Genomic DNA, 19,754 nt, shown 5'->3' with positions numbered 1-19,754 from the left:
TCCCAAAGTTCTTTCCATTCTTCTTTATTCCCCCACTTTCATGCCTATGCTTACATTTTCCCTATGATAGAAATGACCTCCTCTTTGCCTCTGACTTTCCTGACCAGGCGATTCAAATACCACTTCCTTCTTGATACTCCACGTGAGTAATAAACTTCTTCCTCAGGTCTCAGAGAGGATATTGTTTTGTGATATTTGGTATAATAGTTATCTGTGCATGAATATTATTCCTCTCAATGAATTGTGAGCTCCAGGAGAACAGAAGCTGCACCTTATTTAACTTGAGGTCTTTATTCAGTGCCCAACACAGTTTTCTATGCACAGAAAGTGATCAAGAAATGTTTATTTTATTATACACCATACTTTGGAGACCAAGGCATGAGGAAGTCAGGGTGGGGTGTGAATTGGAGCAGGAATAGCTTACCTGAGTCAGGCCAGAAGCTCGAAGCATCTCCTGTGGAGAGTGGCTTCCATAGTAGCCCTGGCTAGGGGGCCGAAGTCCCAGAATGCATGAGTATACCTTGTTCCGCACCTTAGAGGGAAGCAATCTGGTCAAAGGATGGGCCATACAAGGTGGATAACGGAGTTTTGACCCTAATCTCCCCTGCCCTAACATGCACACAGACTCAAACTCGAATGTTGGAAAACTCAGCTCCAGCCAAAACCCAGAACCACCCCCCAAAAGGGGTGAAGTCACACAAGAAATTGAGCAGAAGGAAGTCTTGCAAGAAAGAGGGAATCAAGAGATTTCCCAAGTACAGGAGGGGTCGCAATTTCTATGAAGGATAGAATACTGGGGTGGGTTGTCCACACACTTTGGGGGAAGGTCTAAGAAAAGGTTTTCTGTGTTATTTTAGAGAGAAAATATGACACTATGGCAGGAGGGGTGAAGGGAGAGTTTAGACCTAGAGGTATAGGAAACTCCTGGAGAAGTTTCAAATTCCTACCTTTCGGGGGAAGTTAAGGAAGTAGTTGGCCTGGTCAGTGAAGAAGAGCTCCAGGGCTGAGCGTCGGAGATTGTAACGCCTCAGGTGGACTTCTCGGAGTTGGGAGAGTGGCCGCCGGAAATCGTACCCAATACCTGTTGGACAGAGGTGGTTCCTTTCGCTTGACCTGGGAAACAGCCCCTTTCTACTCCCAGGCAATCCCTCTCCCCACTATCCTCTCTCTGCTTCCAGGAACTGTTATCACATCTCTGCCAGCCTCAAATCTGTTATTACCTAGTTACTGGTCCCTAGACTCTTATGACTCCCTATTCCTCCCAAAAACCATTCCCTTCATGTCCCTATACACATTCATGGGAGGCTGGGAGTAACTGAAAGAAAATGAACAGGGTCCAGTAAAGCATCATATTACTACTATTGTTTTTTAAAAAATGTCATTGTATCAACAGAGACATGCCTTCTAACCTTGAAGAAAAGTGGCTTCATGAGTTTCTGGGGCAAAGGTATTCATGACCTGGTAATGAGCTTTCCAGTAAAGAGCCTCTCTGAACTGAGCTAGATTATAAGCCCCTTGAAGATAGGCACTGCATCTTTTTCTTTTTAACTGCAACACTCCAACACAGAGTCTTAGGCATCATAAGCATTTAATATTGGTGAGTCTATCTGAACTTAGCTAGATTGTTAGCACCTCGAAGAGTGGCAGTGCATCTTTTTTATTGTAACCTCTGTACTTAAACAATGATTATAGAGTCTTAGATATTGGAGATATTTAATTAATAGTGCCTGAACTTTAATTTAACTAGTCCCGGCTTGTGCCAATCTGATAGGACTTGCTGGAACTTGACTCTCCAGGTATAGCTTTGAGGAACTCAGGGATACCTCCATGCCCTGTTAAGACATTGGAGCAGGAATCAGAGGAAGAATGATAACAACAATGGACATTTCTATAGCATCTTAAGATTTATGAAGTGCTTTACTTCCATTCTCTCATTTGATTCCACAACAGCCTTGTGGGTAGGCATGGTTGTCACCATGTTACAGAAAAAGGAGACTGAGTCAAAACATGGGGGGCTTGTGGCTCCAGACCTGACCTAGGGCCCAGGACTCCCCTAGTAGTTACCTTCCTCTGTCTCTTCCTTTTCCACACTGCAGTCATAGAAGTAGAGGTGCTGGGTGGTCACCTCAAGGCGGCCTGGGATTACGGCCACAATTGTGATGAGTTGGCAATCTTCCCATAACACAAGCTTCTCCTGTTGTCCACCAGGCTCTGAGGATTCCATGCTGAGGGAAAGAGGATGAACATCAGGACAGGTGAGGGGAGTCAGACTCTAGGAAGACCCCAGGTCATGCTTCCTAAGGGCTGAGGCAATAGCTACACCTTCATTAACCCTGAAACACACTAGACACCAAGAAGGCTCTCTTTTCTCAGAATGTCTGGGAACCTTGTCCATTATACTCTTCCTTGAGACTTGTATAACCTCGATCATCTTTGAGCATTATTCCTGATTATTCTGTTCTCTGTGAGCCCTGTCTTCCCTTAGTCCCATCTTACCCTTCAACCACCAGGGTGCACTGAGAGTTCCTCAAGAATAAGGAGTACATTCATCTCCTTTCTCCTCATCCTTAGTTCTTGGCACAGAAATCTATGTACAAAACTTTTTTTTTTTAATTAAGGGGAGTTGAATTAAATTGGATTCCTTGCACCCTTTGACTGTCTTGGTTCTCTTTCTTGTCTTTGCCCACTAGGGTTCCCCATGCTCACACTGTGTCCAGTACAGTTAGCTCCTCCTCTCCTAGTTGGTCCTCCTGCAGAGTGCTGACCTTAGCCTCCTTGGCCACAGTCAGAGGCAAGGAATCCTCTGTGGAGGGTATCAGGTGGTCAGTGGCACCTGTGAACAGATGTCAATCAACAAATATTTATTGAGCGCTTACCATATGGCTAGCATTGTGCCAAGCACTGAAAATGCAATGACAGGCAAAGTCAAATTTGGTCTCTGCCCTCAAGGGGCTTATGTTCTAATGAGGACAACAACATGCAGACAACTAGACAACACAGGGTAGAGAGAAGGCAAGCTTAGAAGGCATTAGCAGTGGAGGGAGGAGGGCAATGAAGGGGCCACCTACAGAAGATGGAATTTGAGCTGTCTTGAAGGAAGCCAGGAAAGCTAAGAGGCAGAGATGAGAGCTGAGAACCTTCCAGGCATGGGAGACATCCAGTAAAAAGACACGGGGTTGACAAGGAACAGCAAGAAGGCCAGGGTCACTGTATGTGGAGGGGAGTCAAGTAGAAGAGGTCTGGAAAGTAGAAAGGGCTCAGCCTGTAAAGGGCTCTAACAGCCATAGAGAAGACTAAAGATGACTGGTTTGGTGCAGGAAACCTTGATCTGAAAGGTCTGGTTTCTTTCTCCGCCTGAGGAGGAAGGTGAGGAGGAGGAAGAGACCCCAGAGTGGCGAAAGAGAAGAAGGGAGATTAGAACTCTTGATTCCTGGTTCTCCCAACAGTGCCTCGGTTCCTCCTCCTGAATCCAATGCTCTCATTCCCTAGAATGGGCCCCACAGGATTAGAAGACATTTCACTTTCAGCCCCACACTTACCAAGGTTGTCCCGAAGAGCACTGGCCTCACTGTGCTGGTCAAAGTGATAATTGGGCACCAACTTCAGCCGCATCCGAGAGTACGTCTCAGCACTGGATAGTTTCCACCGAGGGGGAGGAGGATTCCTACAGAAAAAGGAAGAGAGGAAAGGGGGCGAATGGGGAACAAAGGGCCAGCAGTATTATTTTTTTAATTTCCTTTTTTGAAACTGAGTCTCCTTACCTCACACAGGAAGTGTAGCAGCCTCTCACAAGCCAGATTTTGCTACTAATTGGCATGGGAGCTTGGACCGCCTACATTTCCAGCCTGGGCTAGTTCACCATATTGGTGCTTGCCATATTGGCACCAGACATAGTGTGGCTGCCCAACTGCCTACAGTCTTTATGGACCTCAGAACTCTCACACTCCAGCCATCCACTAGCCTCAACCTCTCCAGTGGCAAGAATTATGCCATGTCTGGCATAAGGGGTCAGTAGTGAGCCACGAAGCATCAAGCAGGGGATGGACCACAGGGAGAGAGAAGCCAAGCAGGCTTGTCAGTTTCGATGTCTATTGCCATCCAGAAATTGCTCCTGTTCTGCAGAGCTATACCTGGAGACCACACCAGTTCCTGGGCCCTTTAACTCAAACCCCATCACTTCTCTCTAAACCACTCCTACATGGTCTTTAACAATCTGCCCGCCCCAATCCAACTCTTAATCCCCTACAACCTTACCTCTGGGCCCAGGCAGAGCGGGGTGCAGTGAGCAAACGGCCCAGGGCCTTCCAGTGCAGCAAGGCTATGGCATGCTGGGAGGACAGCTGCTTTTGTACACTGCTATACCGTTTTCCCTCCGATCGTCCCCTCTTCATTACGGGTTCCAGCACCAATTCCTAGGGGAAGACAAGGGGCCTGGTAAAGCAAGGGCCAGGATTATCCAGGCAAAGAACCGTCATCCCCAAATAGGGCTTTGCAGATCTAATTATCCTTCATTCTCTACAGTTCCCAGTTCAGAGTCATTGAGAATGCCAGAAATAGAGAATTTAGTAATTATCTACTCCAACCCCTTGATTTAGATGGAGGAGAGGAGCTGAAGCTAAGCCTGATTTGGAAGGGAATTGCCCAAGGTCACACAGATAAAAAAGGAGCAGAGCACACCCTTTGACCCAGTAATATCACTACTAGGTCAGTATCCTTAAGAGATTTTTAAAAGGGGGGGGGGAACCTCTTTGTTAAAAAATATTTATAGCAGCTCTTTTAGTGGTGACAAAGAATGGGAAATTGAAGGAATGTCCATCAGCTGGGGAACAGCTAAACAAATTGTGATGTATGATGGTGATGGAATACTATTGTGCTATAAAAAATGATGGGCAGGATGATTTCAGAAAAACCTGGAAAGACCTACACGAACTGATACAAAGTGAAGTGAGCACCACCAGAACAATATTGTGCAGAACTTAACTATTCTCAGCAATAGAATAATCTAAGCCAACTTCAAGGGATTCAAGATGAAAAATGACATCCACTGCCAAAGAAAGAACTGATGGAGTCTCAACACAGATCAAATCATACCATTTTCACTTTATTTTGTTCATCAGCTATTTATTTTTAGTGATATGTGTCTTCCTCCAAAACATGACAAAGATGGAAATATGTATTACATGATAATACAGCTATAACCTATACCAAATTACTTAACACCTCAAAGAGGAGGTACAGGAGGGAGGAAAAGAATGTTACTCAAAATATGAGAAAATGAATGTTTAAAATTGCTGGGGAAAAATAAAATAATACTAGAAAAAAAGAAAAGAAGCAGGGATGGAATTTGAACTTGGGTACCCAACTCCAGAACAAGTGTGCTTTCTGAAACACCTCCATGCCCTCCCCACTCCTACCTATCTGTTGTCTGCCACCGTGAAGCCTCCCTTGATACCTCCAGATCACACAACAGTGCTTAGCATGGTGCCTGACCCAGTGAGGGCTTAATAAATGCTTTTCCTATTGATTCATTGATTCTTCCCCTTCCTGATGGCCCTGCCAATCTCCTACTATGTTGTTTAATTTACTATTATGATAGTCAGTTTAATAACTTAGGATAAGTCATCAGGTACTATATGACATGTGTTGAGTTCTCTTTCTCCAAAAAAGAAAGGGAAATTTTTCAGAGATCAGGGTCTGGGTGAATTGAATTAAAGTCAGGGGGCCTTATTAGTTGTGTGATTTTAGATAAGTCACTTCCCTCTCATCAAGAAGGATTTATTATACTTAATTGGAACAACTTCATCAAAGTTGAAGAATGTAAAATAACCCTATATAAATCATCAGGCTTTATATATATATATACTACCAATAATAGCCAGTAAGAAAAGAGAGAAAGAGAAATTCCATGAAAAATAACAACAGAATACAAAGAGTATGTAGGATTCCACATAGAGGAATGATATGATTTCAACTACAAAATACTATTTGTAGAAATAAAGGCTGACAAATAATTTGAAAAATATTAGTTGATCATGGCTGATGGTGTCACTATGATATAAATGACTATACTACCTAAACTCAATTATTTAGTGCCTTGATAATCAAACTACCAAAAGGGAAATTTAGAAATTTAGAAATAATATCAAAATTCACTTGGAAGGACCAAAGATCAAGCATATCAATGGAAATAAAGGGGGGGAAAAAGTGAAAAGATCTAAACCTATATAAAACAGCAGAAGTCATCACAGCCATTCATTACTAGTTACAAAATAGAAAAGTCATCGATAGAATAGGTCAGAGAGAGCAGAATCTAAAACAGCAGAACTTGATTACCCAGTCTTTAATAAAGTAAAAATATAAATTAACCTAGGGAAGAACTCTCTTTTATTTGATGAGAACTGATGGGAAAACTGAAAAGCAGTCTGGCAGAAATCAGGTTTAGACTAATATTTTATATCATATTCCACAATCCATTCTAAATAGATACATGACTTAAATATCATATGATGACCTAAGATTGTACAATTAAAAAAATCTGAAGTAAAGCAGATAATGTATCTTTTACACTTTGGATAAGGGATAACTTCTTGTAGGGATAATAGCAATTCTCAAAGAAAATTTAATTATTATAAAAATGAAAATTAATTCCATGAATAAAATATTAATTCCATGAAATTGAAAAGCTTTTACACAGAGGGGAAAGGAATAAATATTTTACAGTGACTTTTATATGCCAGGTCCTGTTCTTTTTTAATGAAAAATTTTTAAAGCACAAACAAAACGTATCTTTAGTACATGAACAAAATTAATGTAGTAGAATTAGAAGGGTAATTAGAAGGGCAATAGTTAACTAGGAAAAAATCCTGGCAGAAAGTTTTTCTGATAAAGGTCAGCTATCCAAGGTATGCAGGAAAGGGATTAAAAAATATGTAAGAAAAGAAGTATTATTTAATAGGTAAATGGCTAAACGATATGAACAAGTAGTTTAAAAAACAAAAAAAGCAAGCTATCAACAACCACAAGTAAAAATGGCTCAGATCACATATAGGAAGGGAGATGCAAATTAAAACAAACCTGAGGCTCATCTATCAAAGTGGCAAAGATGATGAAAAAAAAGAAAATTACAATTTTGAGGGAAGATATCAGAGGGTAGGCATACTAATGCACTTTTGGGCATTTGAGCTATAAATTGGGCAATCTAGAACTACAGATACCCCCAAAGTTATTAAACTGTGTACATCTTTTGACCTGATAATACCTATTAGCCACAGACTCCAACAAGATCAGAGAAAAAGGGAAAGAGCCCATAAATATTTAAAAAAAAAAGTTCCTGCAACTAAGGGGAACCGTTTAAGGAATGGTTTACTAAATTGTGGCATACAAATGTAATAGAATATTATTGTACCAGAACTGGTAGACCATAATGAAGTCACAAAGAGCAACTCTGAAAGACTTCAGAGCTCTGATCAAAGCCATGACCCACTATGACTTTAAAAAAGCTGTTGACACAACATGCCTCCCCCTGCTTGGCAGAGATGTGATTAATATTCAGAATGAGACATCTATTTTGAAACATGGCCAATGTGTTGATTTGTTTTATGGTCTATATTTGTTTGTTGCAAAGGAGGACTTCCATTTGGTGGGGTTGGGGTGGGATGAATATGCAAAAGTAAAACAATAACAAAAACAAATGAAAAGCTGGCAGATGTCTTCCCTGAAACCAGCTCAAAGACTAGGCAAAAGGCCAAGGGAGCCAACAGTGGAATAAAACCAGAGGCTTAAAGGACAAGGTCATACCCGTGCTAAGCTAAAGGGGAAAGGGGAAAGGAATAAGCGCTTACTCTGTGCCTGGCACTGCACTCCGCACTTCATAAATATTATTTCGTTTGATCCTCACAGTAACACTGGGAGGCAGGTAAAAGCTTAGGCAAGAGAAAAGAAATAGAAAATCCTTTTTCCTTTTTAAAAAAATCCTTACCTTCTATCTTAGAATCAATGCCACAGGTTGGTTTTAAGGCATAGGCAGAAGAGTAGGAAGGGCTAGGATTAAGTGGCTTTTATCCAGGGCCATACAACTAGGTAAGATCTGAACTCAGGACCTCTCATCTCCAGACCTGGCACTCTCTTCCCTGGACCACCTGGCTGCCCCTGAAAGCCTCTCTTTAAAGGCATGCTAAACACATGTCTAGTCCAGCGGAATTGCTTGTCAGCTCCAGGAGGGGAGAAAGAAGAGAGGAGGGTGAGAATATAAATCATGTAGCCATGGGGAAATACCTTTAAATAAATAAATTAAGGCATGTTAATTAAAGGAATTAGAAGACAAAAAGGACGATAGGTTCATGGGATGATTAATTTAGAGCCAGAGTTGGGGCGAGTGTTGGGGGGCACCCAGGGCAGCTCCCTTCACCCGAGTGTTCAGTGGTAGAGCTGGGATTTGAAGCAGTTGTTTCATGCCAATCCAGAGCCCACCATGCTGCTTCTGCTCATCTCCCAAGAACACCAGGATGTTTGCTTTCAGTCGCTGGGCTCAAGCGCCCCAGAACTTGTGTCCTAAATGGTTATATCTCACCTGGTAGGACCATGCAGTACCCTTTACCACCAGCTGGTGGCATTGTGGGCAAGTGGCAGACAGCTAAGGAAGAGGGAAAAAGATGCCCCAGTGCTGGCCCTGGGAATCCAGCAGCACTTGGGTAATAAATGGCGGATTCAAAACATTTTCCTTCCTGTGCATTTTCTTTACAGGGAATGTGACCATCAGCTCTGCCTCGCCCTTAGGTCCTGTGGACCAGGAATAAGTTTTCTTCTCATCCCACATAGATACAGCCTCCTACCTTTTCAGGCACCTGCTCCCTCAGGATGAGGCAGTGCTGTATCTGGTGCCCTAGACTGAGAGTCAAAAGAACTAGCCCTGGGGGCAGCTGGGGGCCTAGGAGACCGAGAGCCAGGTCTAGAGAGGGGGAGTCTTGAGTTCAAATCTGGAAAGTCACCTAATCCCAAATGCTGAGCCCTTAGTACACTTCTGCCCTGGACTTGATACTTCAAGTCCCTTCCCACAGAGGTTCTTTCAAATGATCCTTCAATGTCACAACCTGAAATCAGTCGCGATTTTCTCGACACGTTCTAGGTTGCCAGCACGGTTCATAAAAGGTGGCCCAGGGGGATAGAGTGTCAAGACGTCCTGATTTCAAATCTGGCCTCAGAGGTTTACTAACTCTGTGACCCTGGACAAGTCATTTAACCCAATTTACCCTTTTTTTTCTTTTTTAAGTGGCACATAGATGAATGTAACATTCTAGGTGTGGTCAGACCAGGACAGAGTACATTGAGACGATCACCAACCATATTCTGAACTTTATGTCTTCTTAAATGTAAAGTTTCCACCTGGTCTCGGATACTTCCTCACTGTGTGACCCTGTGTAAGTCACTTAACCCCCAGTGCCTAACCTTGGATCCAATACACAGTATTGATTCTAAGACAGAAGGGAAGAGTGTTTTGTTTTTTTTTAAATGCACCATTTCCCATGAGTACTCTTGGTGGCCAGCAGGCTTGTACTCAGCTCATGGTCCACTAAGTCTCTATGAAGCTTCTAGGCATGCATTCTCTTGCCCAACTTGGCAGGTGCCCCAGTCTCTCCTCCCAGCCTTGCCAATGCCCAGGAACCTGGAAGAGGTGCCGGCTCTCGGTCCGCTCTCGATCTCTCCGAAGGCTGCTGCTCATCAGTGCGTCATAGCAGGAGTTCCAAAAACTGGACATGTGGTCATGGCTCCTGGCATAAGTGTCCATCTCAAACTGGGACATGGCAGGCTGTACCTGGGGAGGCGGAAATGGGCCATGAGCTGAAAGGAATGAGTCCAGAACTGCCTAGCCCAGGGCAATGTCTCCTGGCTAGGACGGGCGCCTACAGTCCTCCAATTCCTCCTCTTCCCCATTTTTAGACCACTCTCTTTACCTCCTCTCGCTTGTTCCTCCATGCTCTCTATCTACTTCCTTCTCTCCCTACTATCTCTACTTCCTCAGCTTCCCCCCAGCTACCTCTCCTACCCCTCTGACTTCCACCACTGTTTACCCACTCTCATCCCCAAGTAACCCCTTCACATTCTCTCTTTTCTACTCATTGTCCCCCTAAACCTCTTCTCCCTGTCCAGGGTCATAGGATCATTTGATGTTAGAAACAGAAGGCATCTTAGAAATCATCTAGTCCAATTCTTTCATTTTACAGAGAAGGAAACTGAGGCACAATGAGGACATGTGACTCATCCAAGGTCATTCAGGAAATCAGTAGCAGAATTGGGGCTCAAACTCAGATGCCATAGCTTCCACAAATTCTCAGTTCTTTCCATTATCACTAAACCAAACTACACTTTATCCTCAGTGCTCTTTCTCTCCTTTGTCCTTCCCTGCCCACTCCCCCATTCCCACTACTCTTCCCACCCCTGGCTGCTCTGTCCTCCTGTAGTCTCTATTTCTCCTATATTCCCAGGTACAGGTCTAACAGGTACCTGTTTGTCAATGAAGAGGCGCCATTCTGGGGAAGTGCAAAATGCTTGGAAGTCTTCATAGAAGGTAGGGCTGCCATTGGTGGGTGGTAGGGAGGGCAGCCCCCACTGCAGGCCCAGGGCTGTGTAGGCCCTGTCCAGCAGAGTCCGGACCAGAGGCACGAGCCACGAGCAGCGTTCAGATTCTGCCTCCAGCGCCCGGGCCAGGGGGGCCTCCAGCTTGGCCAAAAGATAGCAGGCTTCCTCCCGCCTTGGTGGCACCGCTGTCTGCAGCAGACCATGGAGTTTCACATAGGCCAAGGCATGAAGCTGGGGAAGAGTACAGGTTAGGGACAGATGCATGAGACCATACAAGAGGGATGGGACAGGAAGGGCAGGGACACATGAAAAAGAACCCTGAGGGCTCTCCTGATCATCGTCAGCTCTCAAAGATCTGCCCTTCAAATGAGCTGCTTTAAAATTCTTGTTCTTATCACATATAAAATCTGACTTTTAAAAATATATTAATCTGTTTTACTGAATTTTTTTATTTTTTCCCTCTTTTTCCTTTTAAAAAAAGAAATCTTTTATAAGATAAAAAATAGGGAAACTGAGGCCCAAAGGGGGAATCAACTTGACGCAAGTCATGAACAAGTAAGTAGTGGAGTTAGAGGCAGGACATAGGAATTTGGCTTCTCAAGATCAGAGTGCTGCTTGTCCATAATGGAAGGACAGAGTTCTAGAGAGCGACAGTTAGGAACAGGGGGAGGCTTGGAGGATCAGGGGCCCCTTTCCTTCCCTTCCCTTACTATTCCTGGGCCCTACTCACCTGGGTGTCTTCCAACAGCATGTAGCCAAGAACAAGGCGCAACCCAATCTGGGCCATCTCCCGAAGGTCAGCAGCACCATTGGTCAAATGTTGCCATACGCCAAGGTGGTCCAGAAGGCTGCTCACACCTTCAAAGAGCTGCCAGGAAAAGGGCATGAGATGAGAACCTAAGAACTCTCAAAGGACAGAGGATGGAGCTTGAGACCCAAGAGGAGGAACTGGGGGGAGCAGAGTTGTTATGGGGAATAGGAAAAGGTGAGGAATTTGGCCTTGTGTGAAGCTGAGGGGAAGGGTGCCTCTAGAGGTCATCTGTACATTCAGAAACTCCTGAGATAAGAGGACATATCATTGTCAGTGACGAGATTGTCTGGTCTGAGTGGTTAAATGACTTGCTTAAAGGCACAAAGGTGTGTCATTCACACAAATACACAGTAATAATAAGTGGACAAATGGATGGATGGATGGATGGATGGATGGATGGATGGATGGATGGATAGATGGATGGATGGATGGATGGACGGATGGACGGATGGATAGATGGACGGATGGATAGATGGATGGATGGATGGATGGATGGATGGATGGATGGATGGATGGTTGGACGGATGGATGGATGGACGGATGGACGGACAGATGGATAGATGGATAGATGGATGGATGGATGGATGGATGGATGGATGGATGGATGGATACATGGATGGATGGATGAATAGATGGATGGATAGATGGATGTACAGATGACTCCTATTTCTACAATTTATAAAAATCTTTTCTCACAATAATTCTTTGACTTAGGCAATTTAATTATTATTCCCACTTTCGAGATGGAAAAATTGAACTTGATAGAGAAGAACTGATTTGTCTACAGTGCTACTCTCAGTTAATACTTAAACCCCAGTGCTTTCCCTTCCATTACCTGGTTACTTTATATGTATCACATCCTATCATATTATATCATATACCTGATTATTTTAGATGTTGTCTCCCCTACCAGTACATAAACTCCTTGAGAACAAGGACTTTTTAAAAAAAATTTTGTTTGCACTTCCAGTATTTCCTCATTTCAATTCTATCTGACTCTTCATGATCCTCTTTGGTGTTTTCTTGGCAAAGATACTGGAATGGTTTGTCATTTCCTTCTCCAGTTCATTCGATAGATAAGGAAACTAAGAGAAACAAGGTAAAGTGACTTGTCCAAGGTCACACAGTATCTGAGGTTGGGTTTGAGCTTGGGTCCTCCTAACTATAGGGTTGGCACTCTATAGACTGACATTTAGTGGCCTGGAATCGGACTAGATGGACTCTAAAATCCCTATCAATTCTAAATCTATGTTTCTATGATATTATATTCTTTCACATATACGTGTATATATGTGTATACACACACGAGAGAATTTGTTGCCTGGAATTATTACATGCATCTACACACATGTATGCATATATGTGCAAATATACATGTGTATATAAATTTTAGGGGGTCAGATTTGTGGGGGGGGGTAGGGAACTTTCAGAAAGGACATTCTTTCTACCCATGGAGGCTGGCACCTGTTTTTCAACTTCCAGTGCCTGGGGGCACATAGAGATTAAGTGACTGCCCAGGGTCATAGTCAGCAGGTCTCAGAAGTCATTTTTCTTTGTCCAAGGCCAGCTCTCTCTAGGGATGACATCATGCTCATGACCTCATATTTACACTCGGTAGGATTTAGAAGACCTGAGTTAGGAAACCTGGGGCTCTAAGGATGCACATTCCAGGTACAGAGAATTGTTGAGAGATGTGAGAGGGAGTGCTGAGTATATATAGGATGGGAAGAAAGATGGATGGTGGCTGAAGTTTGAGGCTAGTGATGGGGGGGGTGGCATTTTGAGATTTAGAACTATAAAGGTAGAGGAACTGAGGTGCAAAAAGTGGGGAATAACTTATCCAAGCTCATAAATTGTTAAAACCATCTGGTAGGGAGTAGCTGGGTAAGCTCAGTGGACTGAGAGTCAGGCCTAGAGTCAGGAGGTCCTGGATTCAAATCTGACCTCAGACCCTTCCCAGCTGTGTGACCCTGGGCAAGTCACTTAACCCCCATTGCCTAGTCCTTACAGCTCTTCTGCCTTGGAACCAATACCCAGTATCAATTCTAAGATGGAAGGTAAGGGTTTAAAAAAGAATTAAAAACAAAAAACAACCATCTATTACTAGCTAAGAAATAGTGGTGGGTCATGAATAGATCAGGTAATCAACACATGGCAGTTAATGTCCATAGCAACTTAGTGTTTGATAAATTCATACATCCAAGCTTTTCAGGAAAGAGCTCACTATTAGACAAAAACTGCCAGGAACCCCAAGCTCATAAAAGAATTCGAATCCAGGTCCTTCTGAATGCAAAGCCAATGCCCTGACCATCATGCCACCCTGCCTCTTAAAGACCAAGGTTTAAGCATTTGCCCAATTGTGGGAAGTTTTTCAAGTAATGTAGTAATATGATCAAAGAAAGTCTCATGTTCACTCAGACAGACCCAAAGGCAGGCAGACACATACCTGGAGCTGCTGAGAAGTCACAGTGCTGCCCACTTCCCTCCATACCCTGCAACCACACACACACACACACACACACACACACACACACACACACACACACCTTCTCACTCCACAGGGCCTGGTTCCCATGTCCCTCAGAGTGCAGGAAGTCTTGTAGCAAACGTAGGAGCTTTAACACGTGTTGGGTAAGACTAGGAAGGGCCACAGGCAGGGCTTCCTGAAGGTCGGTCAGGGCTGACTCCAGCATCATCTCAAGGAGGCTAGGAATAATGAGGGACAGGGTTCCTTCTCTGCCCTACCAAGGCTGACCCCCCTGGGCCCCTACCCCTTTCCTGAGTCTCTTTCCCCAGGATTGCCCTTCCATTTCTTTCTTAAGACCTTTCCCACTCTCTCCCAGCATCCTCCTCAGCCTCCAGTACATCTCTCATCCCTACTTCTCTCCCCAGATTCCTCTGACCATCTCCAGCTATCTCCCCAACCTCTTCCTTATCCTCTGATATCCTTCATCTGACTCCCCTCTCCCAGCAATTTTCCCCACCCCTTCCATATCTCCCCTCAACTCTCCCCACAAAGTCCTGTCAGCTTCACCTCTCATCTCCTTCTTCTGAAGAACCTTGCCCTTCTCCCTCTAGTGGCTCTGCCTAGCCCTTGCCTCTTTCCCCCAGCCTCAACCTTCCTCCTCCAGTGCCTGCCTCCCCCCCTCCAATCTCACCCCTCCTAGCCTTCCCCCACTCAGTGACACTTGCACCTTCCCCTCTTGGGCCCCTGGCTCTAGACCTTTCCTATCAACTAGTCACCAAACTGACCATTGGAGAGCCTTACCTGCGCTTGATCTCATCGGGGGGACGGACCAGCTCCCCCGCAGCCCCCAGTTTTGTGAGGACTGAGAAGACCTGGCCCCGTTCACGCCATGCAGCCTCATCATCACCCTCCACCCCACGCCATGTCACTGAGAAGAGGATGTTGGTCAGTAAGTTGCACAGTTCTTCTTCTGGGGCTTGCTAGGGGTAAAAGGATGACAGAAGCTCAAGGGGGGTGAAAACAGAGGCACCAGTCTTCACTCCACTAAGGAAATTAATCTGCTTCATGTTCCCAGCCCATAGATGGGAAGACTAAGGCACAAATAGGTAGGACTAGAGGCACAATGGAGCAGGCTTCATATTCCACATTTTGAGACAAGATTCTGGAAGCTGAGCCAAGGTGGAGTGGGGCGGTCTAGCCTCAGCTAGTAGCCAGGATAGGAATCTGGCCAGGAGGTAGACATGGCGCCAGGGGAAAAACTGTGGATAGAAGCCTATTCCTTTCTGTACTCTGTGTTCAGTGGGATGACAATACCACTGGCTTTGTAGCATCACCTTGGAGCAGATATTCTTAAGCTGAATTCCTTGAACTTTAAAAAATAAGTATTTCATGGGGCAGCTGGGTGATTCAATGGATGGAGAGCCAGGTCTAGAGGCAGGAGGTCCTGGGTTCAATTCTGCCCTCAGATATTTCCTAGCTATATAACCCTGGGTAAGTCACTTAACCCCCATTGCCTAGCCCTGACTGCTCTTCTGCCTTGGAACCAATACACAGTATATAAGGTAAGAAAGAGGTAATAGTTTAAATATATTTTTAATATAGATTTATACATATTTAATAATTTATATTTAAATATAGATTTAATTTATCTATTTCAATAACTGCAATTCAACATAACTAGTTTGCTTTGTGATCCTCCATATTTTATTTTGGACATTTAAAAACATGATTATTAGAAGGATCCATAAACAACACAAGGCTGCCCAAGAAGTCTATGACACAAAAAAGGTTGAGTCCTTCTCTCGGGGAATCATCTTGGATTCAGAAATAATCATCATGGATCTCTCACATAAAATCATTAGCATGTCAAAGACCTATCAGAATCACATCAGATTCCTCACAGGATCAACATATATATTCTTTTTACATTGGAGCGATTTCAAGAGACTACCCATTCAGCACTTTGCCTTCTCAGATGGTCACTGTCTAAAGGTATTCCGAACTTTCCAATCTCTATCACCACTATCAGATTTCTCAGTCTCCTCGCTGAGCCCAGTGTAACCAGTTCCCCTTTCTAGAACTCTTTAAGGAGAGCAAAGACCTTTCCTTAGAACAGTCCCATGACAGGGAGAGCTCAAGGATTTTATCCCCATTTTACAGATAGACTTGGAGAAATAATGTGACTTGCTGAAGGTCAGCTAGTGTCAAAGCTAAGGCTTAGATCCAAGTCTCTGGTTACAATGCTAATATTCTCTCCTCCCTGTAACACTGCCCTCATTATGTGCAAATCACAGATCTATCTGATGGTTAAGACAAGGTCTAAATCTAGTTGGGAAGACTGGATCAAAACACTTTTATAACCATGGAAGGTAGCATCATAAAGAATAAACCCCAGCTGAGAGACACAGATAAAGTGTGAACTGTAAGAGTTCAGGAGGGAAAGATCACTGTGTGCTGGGGCAGTCATCCAGGGAGGGCTTCCTGGCGGGGCTGGGACTCGAACCTTGAAGGACAGCCAAGACTTAGAGACAGAGAGGAATGAGGGAGGCATTCCAGCCTAAAGGAAGGATGGAAAGATAAGCAGATAGCCCACCACTATGCATTATCTATCTCCATACATCACAACTATCTGAATTAGAAGAGGACTTTACAGTTAGGCAGGTCGAGGGGGTATTATCTCCCTTAACAGATGAGGTAACTGAGCCCCAGAGAGGTTCAGAAATTGTTCATTCCTGGACTACTACCCTAGACTGGTTCAAAGCAGCAACTGAAAGATCGGGGAAAGATGCTCTGGGCTTGGAATCTTGCCCAAGTAATCCTGGACAAGTCTTTTTCCCTCTAGGTCTCAGCTGCCTCCTCTGTTAGTCAGGGATCTCATCTTGGTTCTAAGGAACGTTCCTCCACTCCTGACCTTCAGGGAGTCACTTCCTCTCTCTGGGGCTTGGTTTCCTCCTTTGTAAAGTGATGGGGCTAGAGCAGATGGTTTCTAGCTCCAAAGGTCAATGAATGAGTTTAAATGGCAGGGCTAGGAATGGCCCCAAGAGCTCCATTCTCCCTCTTCAGTAGTTCTCCCCTTAATGCAAGTTGCACAAATCATGCATTTTATATAATTTATCCCCAGTAGACCCATTTCCCACAAAAGCTGACCTGAGGATTGCTGGTGTTGGAGGTGTCATCCCCAAGGCTGGGTTCCTGGAAGCTGGTCTCATCCAAGACATTGGAGAGGCTGGAGCTGTGGCGGCCCCGAAGTGGTGGAAAAGGCCGTCCCCCCTCCAGAGGAGACGGTGTGCCAGGTAGGCTGACGGGGGTTAGGTTCTCCCCGCTGCCCACGGTGGCCCCAGACCCTGTGCTGGCCAGTTCCGGGCCCAGGTCAAAAGGTGAACAGAAGGGCGAGAGTGGCTGGTAGGTGGCTTCTAAGGATGGCGGGTCACTGGGGGCCACAGTGGATGAGGAGCGTCTCACACTGTCAGGGGGTGAGACTTCAGTCTCTGGAAAGCTCTCAGAAGACCCAAGGGAAGCCTCACAAGTTAGAGGCAGGAAGACATCGCTGCTCAGTTCTGCAAGGGCTGGTTCTGGGGGGTTGGGTGAGGAGGCAGCAGGGGCTTCTCGGACATACAGACGTGTTAGGATGTCCTGCCAGCCCACCTGCCTCGCCAGCTGCCGCACCATATCTGGCTGCCCGTAGATCAGGTGGAACAGCTGGATGGGGTTAAATCATCACCTTAGGTCCCATTCTTACAGCCCTTCAAAGTTTACAAAGTTCTATCCTCCATCTGGGAGGAGGAAGTATTTTGTCATGAAAAGATCACAGAAGAGGGAATTCAAAATGCCAGATTCAAATCCTGACCTACACAGCAAGAGTAAGGGTCACAGTGTGACCCTGAACCAATCATTCCTCTGTCTGAGCCCGTTTCCTCATTCTTAAAGTAAAAGGGTTGCATTAGATGGTCTCTCAGGCCCCTTCCAGCTTGAAATCCTATGATCCTACAATAAGTGTTCATGTCCCCACTTTACAGAGTAAAAACTGAGGCCACAGAGTCTCAAAGGTATGGACATGACCAACTGTGTTCAGCTGGTAAATGACAAAACCAGGATTTGAACACAGGTCTTCTGCATCCCTCTTTCATGGGATCATAGGTTTAGGGACTTCAGATTTCATGAGCTCATAAAGCCACAGACCAAGAGCACCCACACAATCCAACTCCCCCACTTTACAGACTTGGAGGCTCATACCTCCATGACTCATAGTCCTCATAACCAGTAGAATTTATATAGTGTTTTACAGTCTGCAAAGCACTCTACATGATATCTCACTTGATGATACATGCATGGAAATAGTAAATGGAAGACACTGGATTGGAACTCCCATCTTCTTGGCTTTTTTTTTAAAACACTTGCCTTCTCTCCTAGTATTGATTCTAAGGAGAGTGGCAAGGGCTAGGCAATCGGGATGGAGTGACTTGCCCAGGTCAGTCTTTTTGACCCCAAGTTCAGCGATCACTCAACTACAAGATGCCTCTCATGGGGTCACTGGTGATGGTCTCCAAGTTGACCTAGGAGCATTCTGATATTTCTATTGTCCTCTCATCGGAGAGGAACTCGCCCACTTGTCTCACTCTGTTCAGAGACTTGTGAAGCATCTACTGACCGCTGGCCCATTGGGCTCAAATCTTCCAATCTCTACCCCAACCCCTACCTTCCTTCCATTACACTAATTTGCTTCTGAAGAGGGTGGAAGGAGGAGGAAAGAGGATGATGGAGCAGGTGATTCAGACATCCTCCCAGGTAGCCCCCAGAAGCTGATCTTTTCATGCTTAAAACCCCCTTTTCTTCTTCCCTGGGGTTCCTAGGTCACAGACCTTTACCCTCCTCCACCTGCTGGCCCCACTCCTAAGAAGACCTAGCTTGCAGACTCACCTTCCTACACATATCCAGACGGACACTGAGCTGGGCACGGTGGGACAGATACACAACAGCCACCAAGTCCTTGAGGTTTGGGCAGTCTGCAAGAGGAAAGGGAGGATAATTGGCTCCTTGTATGCTAGACCCTGGAGCCACCCACCTCCTAAGGGAAACAGATTGCTTCCATTACTCCTCTCCTGGCTTCCCTGGTCCTATTCCTCTAGTCCTATTCACTAATATTTATATGGATTTTCTCTCACATTCTTTGATTAAAACTCTTAAGATGATCAATTCTATGAGGGCAGGGGCACTGACTCTTCAGGGCCCATCACAGAGCACTAAAAAAACATTTGGTGAGTGAATGAAATTACAAGAGTCTACTCTTGAATTTTTAGAAAAAGTTGAAAAACCCTTACCTTCTATCTTAGAATTAATATTGTGTATTGGTTCCAAGGCAGAAGAGGGTAGGGGCTAGGCAATGGGGGTTAAGTGACTTGCCCAGGGTCACACAGCTGGGAAGTGTCTGAGGCCAGATTTGAACCCAGGACCTCCCATCCCTAGGCCTGGGTCTCAATCCATTGAGTCACCCAGCTGCTCCATATCCCATTCTTGAATTTGATAGCTCTGCCCATCTATTCAAATAGCTCAGACCCAAAGTTCCAAGGCTCTCCAGCTCCAAAAACTACCCCTCTGTACCCTACTTTCTTCCCACTCTCTCACCCCAACTCCTGCCTCACCTCTACCAACCCATACCTGTACCCAGGACCTGCTCAGAGAGGCCCCGGCAGAGGTGAGAGGAGACAGGACCATCAGGCAGGCAAGCTATAAGGCCCTGCAGACCACAATCCTTCAGCTTAAGTCGGTGTTTGCTGCGCTCAGGTACTCGATCGCTCTTCAAAAGCTTATTCAGGATCTGGCAAAGGATGAGATGGGCCAGAATGAGAATAGTAGAGCTTAGGATGCCCATGCTCACTGCAAGGCCCTGTTCTCTAGGCATGG

At 45.0% G+C, this 19,754-nt stretch overlaps 1 protein-coding gene across 7 annotated transcripts in view; it reads right to left on the bottom strand.

The window, feature by feature from the left end:
• NBEAL2 (neurobeachin like 2) overlaps positions 1–19,754 on the bottom strand; it is a 151,083-nt gene that overhangs the window by 17,484 nt on the left and 113,845 nt on the right. For all 7 annotated transcript variants that reach the window (XM_056805190.1, XM_056805188.1, XM_007499727.3 and 4 more), the window contains 14 exons: positions 19,509–19,668; positions 18,771–18,856; positions 17,001–17,552; positions 14,655–14,833; positions 13,933–14,092; positions 11,306–11,443; positions 10,501–10,806; positions 9,662–9,811; positions 4,255–4,412; positions 3,540–3,664; positions 2,707–2,833; positions 2,065–2,225; positions 948–1,081; positions 425–532 (listed from right to left, as the gene is read on the bottom strand). In XM_056805190.1, coding sequence (XP_056661168.1) covers positions 425–532; positions 948–1,081; positions 2,065–2,225; positions 2,707–2,833; positions 3,540–3,664; positions 4,255–4,412; positions 9,662–9,811; positions 10,501–10,806; positions 11,306–11,443; positions 13,933–14,092; positions 14,655–14,833; positions 17,001–17,552; positions 18,771–18,856; positions 19,509–19,668 — 2,544 coding nt within the window. The remainder of the gene's footprint in view (positions 1–424; positions 533–947; positions 1,082–2,064; positions 2,226–2,706; positions 2,834–3,539; positions 3,665–4,254; positions 4,413–9,661; positions 9,812–10,500; positions 10,807–11,305; positions 11,444–13,932; positions 14,093–14,654; positions 14,834–17,000; positions 17,553–18,770; positions 18,857–19,508; positions 19,669–19,754) is intronic.

The sequence above is a fragment of the Monodelphis domestica genome, chromosome 7 (assembly GCF_027887165.1).
Source record: "Monodelphis domestica isolate mMonDom1 chromosome 7, mMonDom1.pri, whole genome shotgun sequence".
Classification (NCBI taxonomy): Eukaryota; Metazoa; Chordata; class Mammalia; order Didelphimorphia; family Didelphidae; genus Monodelphis; species Monodelphis domestica.
This window is presented reverse-complemented; position numbering and strand designations above follow the sequence as displayed.